This window comes from Zophobas morio, unplaced genomic scaffold (genome assembly GCF_036711695.1).
Source record: "Zophobas morio isolate AGI-343-1 ecotype UQ-CSIRO unplaced genomic scaffold, CSIRO_AGI_Zmor_V1 ptg000005l, whole genome shotgun sequence".
Classification (NCBI taxonomy): Eukaryota; Metazoa; Arthropoda; class Insecta; order Coleoptera; family Tenebrionidae; genus Zophobas; species Zophobas morio.
The window spans coordinates 18,918,642-18,932,304 of NW_026972110.1; the positions used below are offsets into that span (position 1 = coordinate 18,918,642).

Below are 13,663 nucleotides of genomic sequence, written 5' to 3' on the forward strand. Positions count from 1 at the left end.
ATGACATCATAAGTACGGCAGTTTTAATTAACCTCTGATAAAATAACTTTAAAGTTTAGTTAAAACCGTTTAAAGAAGGTTCATTGCGCGTTATTAATTTGTCTAAAAAAGCTCCGTTTCTTTGGACAGGCAGTTAATTATTATTCTATGGAATAATTTACCGTAACGACGCCTCAAAAGCAACAAAGCAAAGAAACGACACATTTTGAAAAAATTGAGCTAATTTATCTTCTCCCAGAGTAGTTCCTTTTATAATATTTCACTTTTCTAGAAACGGAAAAAAGATAAAAAGAAGTCTGGAGTGCCCCATTATGTGAACAAAGTTACCCAGCGCCTCCACACAGCGCCAAATAAGACCGTATACATCTAATAGATGATTCGAGATAACAAAATACCTGCGAAAAAACGTCAACGGTCCAATTTAAAAAATATAAAAAACATATTTATAGAAAGATCTCCAGATAACCGCCGCTTTCCAGGAAACCTTTTTCCGTATCACGTCGTGCGAATCCATGTTTATTTCCAGTGCATCCGAGAAAGTTTTGTTTCGAGCGCAACAGATACAACCAAGTGTGAATAGTTCGATCGATTAAAATTTAATTTATGGCCTTAAACTAAATTTCAACGTATATATTTACCCAGTTCTAATCAAAGCTTCGTAATCTTAAATGTATTCGAACTGGCAGCAAGACAAAGTCCTTTGTTCAACTTCTCTGCGAGTTGTGGTATTGTATTCAGAATGCGTGGTTTTTCGACACGAATTTACGTTATTTACCTATTGGTGACTTTTCCATTAAAAGTTTCTTCGCAGGTTGTTCTGACATTTTTGGAATACCTATGGGTAAAGTTCGTCAGAGGTTTCGTCGGCAAAAAGTGGTGTATAGTAGATAATAATTGGGGAGGAGAAAGTGATTATCTAAATACTTTGCAAGTTTCAGTTAACAAGCTTTTGAGCTTTTAACAAGCAAGGGCACTGAAGAACAGAGATAAATTGATTAAATATGGGAAGTGTTGTGGCACTAAATGAGGCTTAAACGAAAAACATAAATAGATTAAATATCGTGCACAGAGGACGCCTGAAACTCGTCCCCAACCAATAATTTGATGACGTAATTTCAAAATTTTGCTAAATAATCTAGCCTGAATTTCATATTGTTCAACAGAATTAATTCTTTTAATTTTGGCAAAGTGTTGTAAAACGGTATACAAACTAAGCTAGAACGAAATTTTAGTGAGAAACTGAAAACTCGTCTCGGTCTGCTTCGCATGTACATTAAACATAAGAAAACTCTGACATTTTTACGACGATAAATATTTTCTAACTTTTGCAAACTGCTACTAAATTTTACATTATTGACACAAACGACTATTTTACGAACTCCCATAATTTACACCTCATGAACATCATAACCATGTAAACATAAATTTTAAACAAAAGTTCTCTTTATGGCTTTGACATTTAAAAATTTAGGTAAACACAAACCTCTCTCGTTAAGTCTACACAACATTAAAACAAAAACTTTGCTTCCTACACCCATTAGATGAGATTATACATTTTTCAAAGCTTTCAGATGCCCCGGAGAAGCACCTACGTAATCAATTTATTATAGATTCGCCTCTGGTTATGAGATGATTGAAACGCTTTCATCTGCAGCATTACCAATTCGCGTCCATCAATAAATGAGAAAGTTCTAGATGAATTATGGCCATATATTTACAAACGTGGCTATATTGCCAGGATGAAGTCCTTACATGATTTACGTATAGAATAAACTCTAAACGCAGCGTCCAGAATTTATGTTTATTCAAACAGCTAGCCGTCCATCATAAACACTCATATTTACGGACGCTTTACGACGCCAGCCAATGTCGTTATTTTAAGGAAAAGACCGCTTTAGGTTGTCCCATCAAAAACAGGGGTGTCCACTGTAGCTATAATGGTGCGAACTAGAGTCAATGTTGGGGAAGAATTGAGACATATTTTAAGCCAAGTAGTTTCACATTTTACTGCGTTCTCAAATACTCATCTGATAATTTAATTGTGCGGCGTCTTCTCATCCGAACACTTCTTCTTTATGTAACTAGGTAGTAACGCTATGTACTCGAGTCCACGAACAATTTTTAAAATGATCACATCCTCTGAACTACGATTTCATCTCCTGTTTGTCACCAGAGGTTCCCTCAACCTGTAAAATGCGATGCTATGCCCTTGGAATATTGTTGCAGATTAATTTATTTTAGGTTTAATAACAATTGACAAGTTGGGGCGACCTCTGGTGACAACTAAATAATGAGAAAGACATGATCACTTTAAAACTTGTGTGTGGAAGAGTACGTCGCTTTACTACCTAGTGAAATAAAGAGTGTTCGGATGAGAAGACGTCGCACAATTAACATTTAAAACCTCGAGAACCCAGTAAAATTGTGAAAACAACACTTTCTTCGTCTTAATAAGCTAGTACATACCATCGGAAAATCCCTGTCCCCCGTTTGGTGCTGGAAGTGGAGAAAAAACGTCTTTCCGCCGCGCATCGAGTGCAGGTACCCCACCCTGATGAGCGGGGCGGCGGTGTGCCCGTCGCTAAGGACGTCTAGGGTGGCATCCCTCACGCTGAGCGGATTCTGAGTAGGCCTCTCCCAGTCGGTGTATTCGTTTTTGAGGGTCGAAAATATCTCGTTCAAGTGGTAATAATAAGAGTTCCTCACGTATGTCCTTAAAATTCTGTCACGCCTCGTTTCGTTAAACCCGAACTCGAGATCTTGCGCGTTCAAGTCTAAATACGATTCCGTTGTCGTTAAACCAAACAAAAGGTCGCGCCCCGAAAAATCGGCCAGCTCGTAGCCGGCGGACGTAGCCACTGTCGAGGTGCTTCCGGCCGGAGGGGCGCTGGTGGGGTTCACTAGGATGGTGCCATCGATGAAAGGGGCGAAACCTGGCAAGAAAAAAATCGTAAATAATTTTTGATATACAAGAGGAATACTTTTAAATTAATTAAAAATTAAATCCTTCTGATATTTGTTAAGCAAAGAACAAGTTCAGAAAAAACAAGAATTTCCCATTACTCTTCCTTTAAGATGTTATAAAATTGTCTGATATAACTTAGAAACCTGCGTTAATTTTACTTTAGATTTTGAACTTAATTTAAATTTTTTGTTAGTTTTTTATTTGTAAAGATCTAAAGCCCGAGATTATTACTCAGTAAAAAGAGAAAATCAAGTTCAAATTTAATACCGGCCCGAGAAAAGTCGAACCAAACTCTAATATAAGTTTAACGGTGTCAACTTTAGATGAGCTTTGAGTTAGTTCATGTCATACATTTTTGTAAGTTGGGTAAAGATTTTATTTCAGCTTTAATTCACTTAGTATGTCACAAATTCGAACATAAAAATTGTAAAAAATTAATGACTTCACCATCAGCCCATTCTGTCGATTGCAACTCCTGAACAAGAAAGTTTCTACCTTGAAAACTATTGTCATTACACGACTGAGCATTTAACTACTTCACGTCATACACCGCACATTATTTTAAAAGCTTTGTATTGATTTCAAGGGATCAATACACTTTAAAGTGACGTTTCATGAGTTTTATTTATTTTTAAATTGCACTGACAGTGACAGAAACACGAGTAAAATTTACAAAAACCTGTACGAATAGTTCTGATGCACCGCTTAGGGACGCAAAAAGCTTGAAATTTAAGCAGTGCTTCGACGTACTTGAACGTTCCGAGCTTTTATTCAATATGTAATAAGATTCGAATGTCTTTCTGCACAGTTATCGATTTGAGCGGGCTCCAACTGCCGTTAAATTAAACAGAATGTAAATGAGAGCGTATATTATCTTTCACTATTTAGGTAGTAAGTTAAACAGCAACATACATAATGGAATCAAAGTTTGTAATACGCCATTACCAAGTCTGCAACCAAACAAAGTCAATATCCCCATATTCTGTTATAACAGCAATGCCGGATGCAGTTGAAGTTCTTCACGAATTCAAGGGGAAGCCCTCATATACGTGATAAAACAAATTTATTACTTGTGTGGATAATTTCGGAAATTTATCTAGCTTGCACAAAAGCTGAAATGCAAATTAAGCAAAAAGCACGAGTGGATAACTTATGTGATTATTTTGTTTGCGCGAGTAAAAGTTTTGTTCGTGTGAAAAACGAAACTGCAAAAGTTAATTGCCCTTTTATGTAGTTAATCCATGAGAGATTTCAATTGAAAATAAATGACAATATTTGTTTTCGAAGTGGCTGTAAAAATTCCATTCCAAGCCAAACGGTTTTCATTAAAACGCGATTTGTTCTTTTTGGGGAATTGTTTTGAAAGAGATTGTTTCGAGTTTATTAAAACTTAACAGGTTTCGGGCGTGAGGAGGAAAATACATTTTTCAGCAAAGGCAAAACGTATTGGGAACAAATATTTGCGGCTTTTGAGGCATAAACATGAGGATAAGGGGCCGACAAACAAGAAATGTGTACAGTTCCATGCAGCCCACACATTTGTGGTATTTTTATCTGAATTTTTTTTTTCAAACGTATTATAATCCTAAAATTTTACAAAATTGTGAATGTTACTATCATAAATAATCTTTCAAAGAAGAATTTTCTTATTGCTGTCGCTCCCCTTGTTAGATAAAAAAAAATGCTCTTTGTAAAGTAAATACTTCAGGTATTGTTGAATGGTTCCGATACGGTTTTCATTTTAGGAACAAATTGAATTTTAGAATCAATACTGTCGGTGCATTGTGGACAGTTTTTTTTATTATTCGTCTACACATTTAGCAAAAAGTTTGAATAACAGTTGTAACACGTCAAAGGTTCCAGTAATAAAATCAAGCGACTCAGAAAAATATTTAATTAAAAAAGCAAGTATATCGTTGCATCTTAAATTGTCGCTAGGGTTCAAAACATGATTGTGATTTTTAGATATTTCATCATGATATTTTTTAAACTAATAGTTTTACATTCTATGAAGTGTTAACAATCAACAAAATTTAAATTTAGGTAAATAACAATATTTTTCTAATTAAAATAGCGTACACATCATCGGCCATCAGTCAAATCAGTGTATGTAATTTAAAAATTCGCGGTTTTTCAAGATTTAAACCCTATTAATCCGTTAGACATAAAACAATTACTTGAAGTTAGCGGCACATGTCGTTTCTTGCGAGTCAACCCTTTTGTGTTCACTGCTATTGGGGTGGTTATGTTGAGAGCACGCGTTTGTTTTAGATAAGCTTTTATTTTAATGTATTTTGTGTGACGTTAATTGTATGAAAATCAAATAAAACTGTGTCTTCGTTTCACACGGAATTCATCAGTCCTTTGTTGTCAGTCCCTTGATGGTAAATGTAATTTATTTGCGTTTGGAGGTTTGTATTGAGGAAGATTTTGGTTTATTTTTGTTATTTTAACATTTTATGAAAGTACGATTTTGTGACCTGCAAAGATAATAGTAATTTTTAGTATAGGAAGCTTCTTACCATACAAGATTTAAGAAAATTTAAGTTTGTTTTTAAAATAAATTTTAGCTGGTCAATTCGATAAAAGCTTTAATATCTCCTAAAATAATTTATAAAGTGATTGTTCCTTTCACACACAATTTAATCAACCCATAGTTCATCAAAAGCATTATAAAGGAAGATAATTTTAGACAAAAAACTTGTAATTCTAATTCGTCTGCAAAGTTACTTGAGTTTCATAGTTTCTAAGTAAAAGACACAATATTTGCCTTTTGTTTGCCTTGAGCAAAAGCTTAAAGGAAAAACAGGCTCAAAAAGGCAAGTAAAAACAGTATTAAATATATATATTCAAACAAATATAATCATAAAATCACCATAACAAAACACTTATCTAAATTCAGACTTAAAAAATTTAATTTACACCAATGAAAAACATTACACATATTTAAGTCTGTTTTTAATTCTTGGCAATCTTTTACAGATATAATGACTTTCAAAATCTCGAGATCATCGGCGTAAAAAATGAACTTGGAAAATTTAAAGGAATGACTTAAGGTAAAAAATAAAATTGGGCCACAATGGGATGTAACTTTACAAGGATTGGAAAGATAGTTGCCAATGTTAACCTGTTTTCATCTGTTTGTTAGAAATGAAGTCTACCAATCAATTGCGGACTGTCTGAAACCAAGTTTATGCACTTTCCAAATCAGTACATTGTGATCTACTCGATCAAACGCTTTCGCAAAATCAGTATGAATAGAATTTGGGCTCTCTTTGTAAAGGACTCGTTGAGAAACGAATGATAATCCAAGAGGTTAGACAAAGTTGACTTGTTTTTGCAAAAACCGGGCTGTTGATTTGTGAATCTCCATTGGAGTTGCTTTGCAGTAATGGACTCAAAAGATTTTAGGAACACTTGACTGATCACAAACAACTTGGTAATTTGTTACTTCTTTGCGATGACCATTTTTAAAAGAGGTTTGATACAACTCAGTTTCCAGATTTCGGAAAACTTACCGATGTTGGAATGAAAGAATGGCACAGATAGCATACACACTTCTTTAAAAATAAGTTGCTCAAGCCATCACGACCTGTGATAGGAGAATTGTTAAGAAAAGAGATAGCATCGAGTTCGAATTCATTTGTCTCCAGTCACGCTTCATTTTAAATAAGACATCTCGCTTGGAAAACTATTGATACTGGCCTTCCTCTCATGAACAAATGTCCAAAAAAATTTACGATTGCTGATAATAGAAGGATTAACTCTCCTACATAAAATTCGTAAAGATCTTTAGACAGTTTCTTACAATTAGATCTTAGACTCTTAAAATAAAAATAATCCTGTGGGTTTCCAAATTGTTTAATTTTAATTTTCTTGTGACACAGAGTTTTCAATTCTGAGTTGAACTACTTAGATTCCATACCGACACTTAAAATTTCATAGAAGACTACTGCCATTTCGTCTAATCCAAGGCCTTCAAAGCATTTGTCCCAGCCTATGGAAACAAAATAATCATTTAGAAGAGGATAATTGCCATTGATATCATACCCAAACGTGAGGACTTGGGAGTGTTTAAGAGAGCCTACACCATCGTTGATATAAAGAAAAAACAACAAAGATCCTAACGTCAAACCCTGTGGTACACCTGATATGTAGTGAAGCCATTGTTGTGAACGAAATTGGATCGTTGAAAGAGATATGCGACAAATAGAATTAAAAAAGAAGAAAACCCAAAGTTAGATCATTTATTACGTAATGTTTGACGATTTATTCTATCAAAAGATTTCCTCAGGTTAGTATACCTAAATGATATAAAGCTGAATTTGGTATATAAAGTTTTAAACGTGCTCTGCATCATACAAGTTAATTAGTCCATGGGGATCGCCCAGTCACAAACTCATGTTGATGGTGGGTTGATAATTGATTTTTGGTTTGAAAATAAAATAAAGTGGTTGATAAATTTTATACTCAAGAATCTTAGAAGAGTTACACAAAATCGATATGGGATGATAATTACAGATTTTGTTGCAGCAAACTTTTTAAACATGGACAGTATTTCGGCGTACATATGCCTATTTCAAAAACCTGAGTAGTTATATGATGCAGTTTTTGACTCACTTTGACCTCATTTGACCTGAATCAGAACCGGTATCATTTTCTGTATACAGATCATTGACATGAGTTAGAAACGGCATCATTTTCCGACGACTATTTTGACCTGTCTTATGACATCATCACTCTTTTCAATTATTTTGACTCGTCTTAGAACCCCTATCAATTTTTGTCGAGCATTTGCCTTGTTTTAGAACAGGCATTCTTTCGCCTCGGTTGTTCTTTGTCAGGTATTATAAACAGCATTATTTTCTCTGACCTGACCTGATCTGACCAGACCTGACCTGACCTGACCTGACCTGACTTGACCTGACCACTTGATCCATCTAAGTAGTCCATTTTCCCCGCGCCTTGTGCAAGGTTTAAGTTTCTGGTTAATAAATAAAAAGCTTTTTTCATATATAGGTTGAAAATTCAGCCTTATAGTCAATATACCAAAGAAATACTAACTAAATGTTTAAATCACATCTTCGACGCGTACATTTTTTTTTTACTTCCCGTTTCCATCTGTCCGTCTGTCCGTCTGTCCGTCTGTCTGTCCGTGCGTCTGTCTGTCCGTCTGTCTGCCGTCCCGGATTTTTATTAGACAGATAATCTCCGAAAGTACTGGGCCGATTGTTCTTAAATTTTGTATTTATATTAGGTATATCATGTAAATGGTAAACGCTAACCAAAATTTGTCCAATGATCCCCACCACTAATGTGATGACATCGCTTCAAAATTGTACATGGTAATTGGGTTTTAAATTGTATCAAATAACTTAGTCTTACACATGTAGTTTATGACTCCGAATTGAGATTTTACCCGAAACGTCCAGATTTTTGGAAAAAAAATCAAAGTTAGGAACAAACATTTTGACATTTAATTTGGAATTTGAAAAACCGAATGCTTTGAAATCTTGCAGATGGTTTACAGTCATGATAAGCATGATCAAATTTTAATCAGAATATATTTACTTATCCCTTCCAAAAAATTGATGACGTCAGCTCCAAAGTTTGCGGAATAAATCCTATCTAAAATGTACAAAATATGATAAGTCTGTAGTTGTGATTTATCATTTCATTCATATTTTTTGGATTTGCATATGCAGGGTGCTTTGAAGTCTTGGAGATGTTGTAAAGAAAGTTATAATAGCCATGGAAAATTTTTGATCAACATGTATGTTTGAAAAAAATGTGCCATCTGAATTGTGTAAAGAATAACGTGTTCATACTTGTGATTTATCACTGCATTAATATTTTTTAGATTTGCTTATACGGAGTGTCTGAAAAAAATTAATGACTGTGTCAATATATTTTATTGATTAAATCAAGAATTGCAAAACTGAATACTCTGAAATCTTGCAGACGTTTTAAAGTCATTGTAAGCATGGTAAATTGTTAATCAAACTAAATCTGTTGATTTCCTTCAAAAAATTTATGACGTCTCAAAATTTTGCCAAATAAATTTTATCTAAAATGTGCGTCATGAGTTTTTACTTGTGATTCATCATAGCATTCATATTTTTTATTGATCAAATTAAGAACGAGTCACCCCGTTTTCCCGAAAATGTGAAAATACAAACGTCTTTATTTAATAAAAATTATAATAATGATATTCACAACATTTTGTTGATTTGTTAATTACTAGTTTATTGTTTTGATCCTCTGTTTTGGGAGGACGAACTCATTCAAATCAAACTAATTTCTACGTGACGTTCTTCCGATGTATAAACATAAACACTTGCATGTTGTTTTTTTTTATCGAGGATAACCTAAGGACGTTCAGTAATGGAGTCCATTGGTCAATTTGGTACGTTCAAATTTTCTCGATATTTCATAAGGCCGTAGCTAGGGAGAGGCTAGGGGATGCTCCCCTAGATCTACAAAAGTTATAATTAACCAAATGTGAATTACAGCATCCAAAAACCAAATAAAATGTAGTGTTTTATTCAATAAACGGAAGTTAGAGCAATAAACAAGCACTATACAGGGTGTTCATTTTATCTGTACACGCCTCACAATTTTTGCATAGGCAACATATTATACACCCCAAATACGACTTCGTCCAATTTAAATTTTTTTTAATAAGCAATCATAGCAATCACAGAAAAAAAGATGTCAACGCCAAATAATGACAAAATTGAGAAAATTAATAGTCAATTTATTTTAAAATGCCCCGCTATAAAATGTAATGCGAAAAAAACATAATAGGCATGCAGTCATCACGTTTCCAACAGCGAGGGAAGTACTGTCTAAACTCCTTAAACCAATTTTTTTAATTTATTATAAAAACGACAATAACGAATTTTAATATGAATTAATCTTTCAAAAAAAAAGATCAGTGCAGAATTGTCAAGAAATAGCGGGTGGCTATTAATGATTGAAGCAAGTTTTTGTGTTGGCAATTCTGAATTATTGGCATCTTTGCTAGTACGTCAGTTCACAGTTTTTGATATGAGCACACCTAGCAAACATGTTGATTGATTCAGACGATGGCAGCTGTCACAAATGTCAGTTTGACAATCAGATATGCCATAATAAAAGTTTAAATAGGTTGCCAACTTGGCAAAAAAAAATCTTAATCATTCATAGTGACTCGGTATTAGTTGTCACTTTATGTTAATTAATTCGGTATGCACGGAATCTCATAAAACAGCAAACTAGAAACAATTAAGAGTCATATCAAACTCACAAAATTAACCTTTTCGAAAGGAGAACACAATATGAGATCTTCGATTTCCCGCAAAAACGACGAGAGGAAGTGGGGGCGGAAATGAATTAAAAACATCTGACCTGATTATATTATTGGGGTCGTTTATCGACTGACCTCCTGGTCCTTAGACTAAGGAATGTTTCCACAGACGCTCTGTCTCCAAATGAGGATTTTCTCGGCTACCCAAATTTCAATAAAATACAATGAATCAACAAAATAGCAAAATAAGAAAATATCCGAACATACAGTGTGGTAACGAATCACAAATTGTTCCCTCGAGGGACAATCTGACAATTTTAAACAGGATGAAACCAGTGTCAAATTGGCAAAATTCCAAATTTTTCTATATCGATACAAAAATAAAATTCTCAAACATTTTATTATCCTGTGGAAGTTGTAAGTTTCCAAATTTTGTGGCAAAGAACGTCTTTTTCACATTTTATTAATTGTTCTTTTTTTAAATAAAAATGACATTTTAACGACACAACTTAAGAGTCGGTACGTAAATCTGGAAAATCTTTCCGCATCCACTAGTGTTAAAATGCGAATTTTATATCTTTAAATTTCATTGTAATTCGATTTTTTCCAAAATTTTCATATTTCCAAATTTTCATTTTTTTGCTATTTTTCGCATCATATTTTAGAATTTACGTAAAGCTTTGCCTTAGATTTTTGACGCACGGATGGAGTTTTAACTCTACATTGTCAATTTATATAAATTTAACACGTATACGCGGCGAAGTCATTAATTTTCTCTTGAAAATATGTTGCATTTGAATTTTTTGACAAAGTGATGATTAATGGTGATGATCGGGTTAATTAAAGTAAATATCCATGTATTGTCAATTACTGGTTATTATAGAATACACTTTTTTGTTTATTTATGATATAGAAATATCATAATTAATTATTATAATAATAGACAGCGGATAGCCGTCGGGTTAGGTAAGGTCAAACTCGATACGGCTCATACAGGATACGAATTCATTGCAGTTACGGGTTGAATTTCGTTTATTTGAGAATAGAATAACGTTGCGTCGTTGCACTCTCCTGTTAATTCCCGTTCTCATTTACTTAGCCGTTTTACTAATTACGTTTGCGTTAATTGTATTCATGGAATAAGTGACGATTAAATTCAGTGATTATCACCCGCCACTGAGTCCCGGTGATCCAGCGCGCCATGATTACATTTGTTCAGACTGGTGTCGGTGTCGGTGTCGACATCCTATTCCAGCGCGCGTCGTATATGTGTTCTATAATACGAAAAGAAAGGAGTTAAAACTCCAAAAATCTTTGGTAATTTACATTTTTTTTTAATACTGGAAATTTTAAAATTAATATGCGACAAAATAATATTTACTATTCTGAAATTACTTTTGAACAATGGCGCCAATCAATAACAATTTTTTTCCAATTAAGTATGTTTGAAAGCGAGTCGTACCTCAAACCGGTGTCCAATATTTCTTCATTACAAAAATTATTTTAGACTATATTCTACAACTTTGTCGCTGATCGAATTTAATATTTTTAAGAATAAAAAAACTACAAACTTTTTCATATTTTTTGAAATAAGTATTACGTGATAATAAACAAAAAAGCTCACCTTCAAAATTATGAAAATTCAAAAAATTATTCTATTTAATATGATAATGACAACTTTACGATAATTTGTGTAAGATTCATGTATCGACTTCTTCAGAAATCGGTAGATTTGTGATAACTGACAAGACTTCCGCGAATTCTCCCATATAAAATTATTCCTTAAGGGTTTTGTAAGCGGAACGAACAATTTTTAAAATTTCGGAACTTTTAAACACGTCGATCATTCGTTAGCTCCTCACCAGAAAACCGCCAATTTTCCCGCTGTAAATACCTACCAGGCAGAAACCTCGGCGTATCTATCCTAATTTTGAGCAATTCATCCAACGGCTTCTTCCGCAGACACGGCGCCAGATCGTCTTCGTACAGGTCGCCATGACAGTTGGTGTGTTCAGCAACGCTGCGTTTGACCGAAATCGGATCTCTTTGCAGCGCCCAGGGACTGAGTCCCGAGCCACTTAACAAGATGACTCGGTGTAAGAGCTCTGAAACAATCATGGATCAGCTGAACAAATTGGTATTTATTGGGCGATCTAAGTGGCTGCTTAAGTAAACTGACGCCATGAGACTCTAATCGCTTCCGACCATGAGTTTTATTTGTTCGAATCAAGATCGAGGCTGCGGAAACCTACACAACTCATTTTAAGCACGTCTGATGCCTTAAGAGATAATATGCTCGCTGAGGAACGGAGTTTACCAGCACATAAATAATAATAGTGGAGTTGGCAGGTCTACGAGTTGCAGGATTTATAGAGTTATGTATGAAGAAATTAAACTGAAGTAAAACAAACTGCATGAAAATGGTTATTATACTGTGAATACTAACTAGGAGTAATTTTTTACAACTCCATCTGTTCGGTAAACCGAATATATACTGAAACTAATGTTTTAAAAATCTTCTTAATAAGGTACATCGCTCCCACTAGTGTTAGCTACAAAGTTAAAAAAAGCAAAAATATCTCTCCAATGCTACCAGAACTACAAACACGCTCCCCAAAAAAAAAGGAAATTGGAAGCTTTTGATGACAAAGCAATAAATGCCGTCAGAGATAATGGCTTTTAGCACACGTCATGTGAGACCTATCATGTAAAAGCGAGACTAGGTATGCTGCAATTACAGATAGAACAGTTATCTGTGGTATATGTATGCATTACGGGTACGAACAATGACTATTTAGTTTAATAATTTGTCTCTACCTTCACATAAGTAACGCAACATGGCGCAAACTGTGCTCTTAATTACAACGCAATATTCATGATTTTGCACGAAAAACGACCATATATCTAGCTTGAATTTTGAACTCGCGAGAGTATAAGTTCAGGCGGAACAACAAAATGTTCTAAACTGCGTTATAAGTTACGTCACGACTAGCAGTTTGTAGAAAATGTGCATAATGTAGCATTTCATTAAAAGTAAGACTGAAGTTGTGAAGTTGTGCTAAACACTGGGGTTAAAGTTATAATTAAAACAATTATGCAAGTGCATGTGTTGAAGGCTGTAAATAAATTTCGGGGGTAATATATCGTACAGTTCTTCGTTTTTTACTTACCGAGAGTACTAAGAAATAGGTCTCCCGTTTCCGACTTTCTACCTGTCCGTCTGTCTGTCTGCCTGTCTGTCTGTCTGTCCGTCTGCTGTGTGTCCGGATTTTGATGGACAATCTTCGTTGGTTGTCAAATTTTTTGTGTAAGTATATTAGTAATATCAGATAGTAAAACGCCAATCAGAAACTAGCTGCAATAGTAAATTTGTTTTAATTTTTATAAAACAAGATGCTCCTGCATTTATG

General features: G+C 34.3%; 1 protein-coding gene across 1 annotated transcript in view; it reads right to left on the reverse strand.

The window, feature by feature from the left end:
* LOC135122920 (neuroligin-1-like) overlaps window positions 1-13,663 on the reverse strand; it is a 414,788-nt gene that overhangs the window by 76,088 nt on the left and 325,037 nt on the right. The window contains exons 6-7 of the mRNA XM_064047444.1: window positions 12,152-12,358; window positions 2,467-2,933 (exon numbers count right to left, since the gene is read on the reverse strand). Coding sequence (XP_063903514.1) covers window positions 2,467-2,933; window positions 12,152-12,358 — 674 coding nt within the window. The remainder of the gene's footprint in view (window positions 1-2,466; window positions 2,934-12,151; window positions 12,359-13,663) is intronic.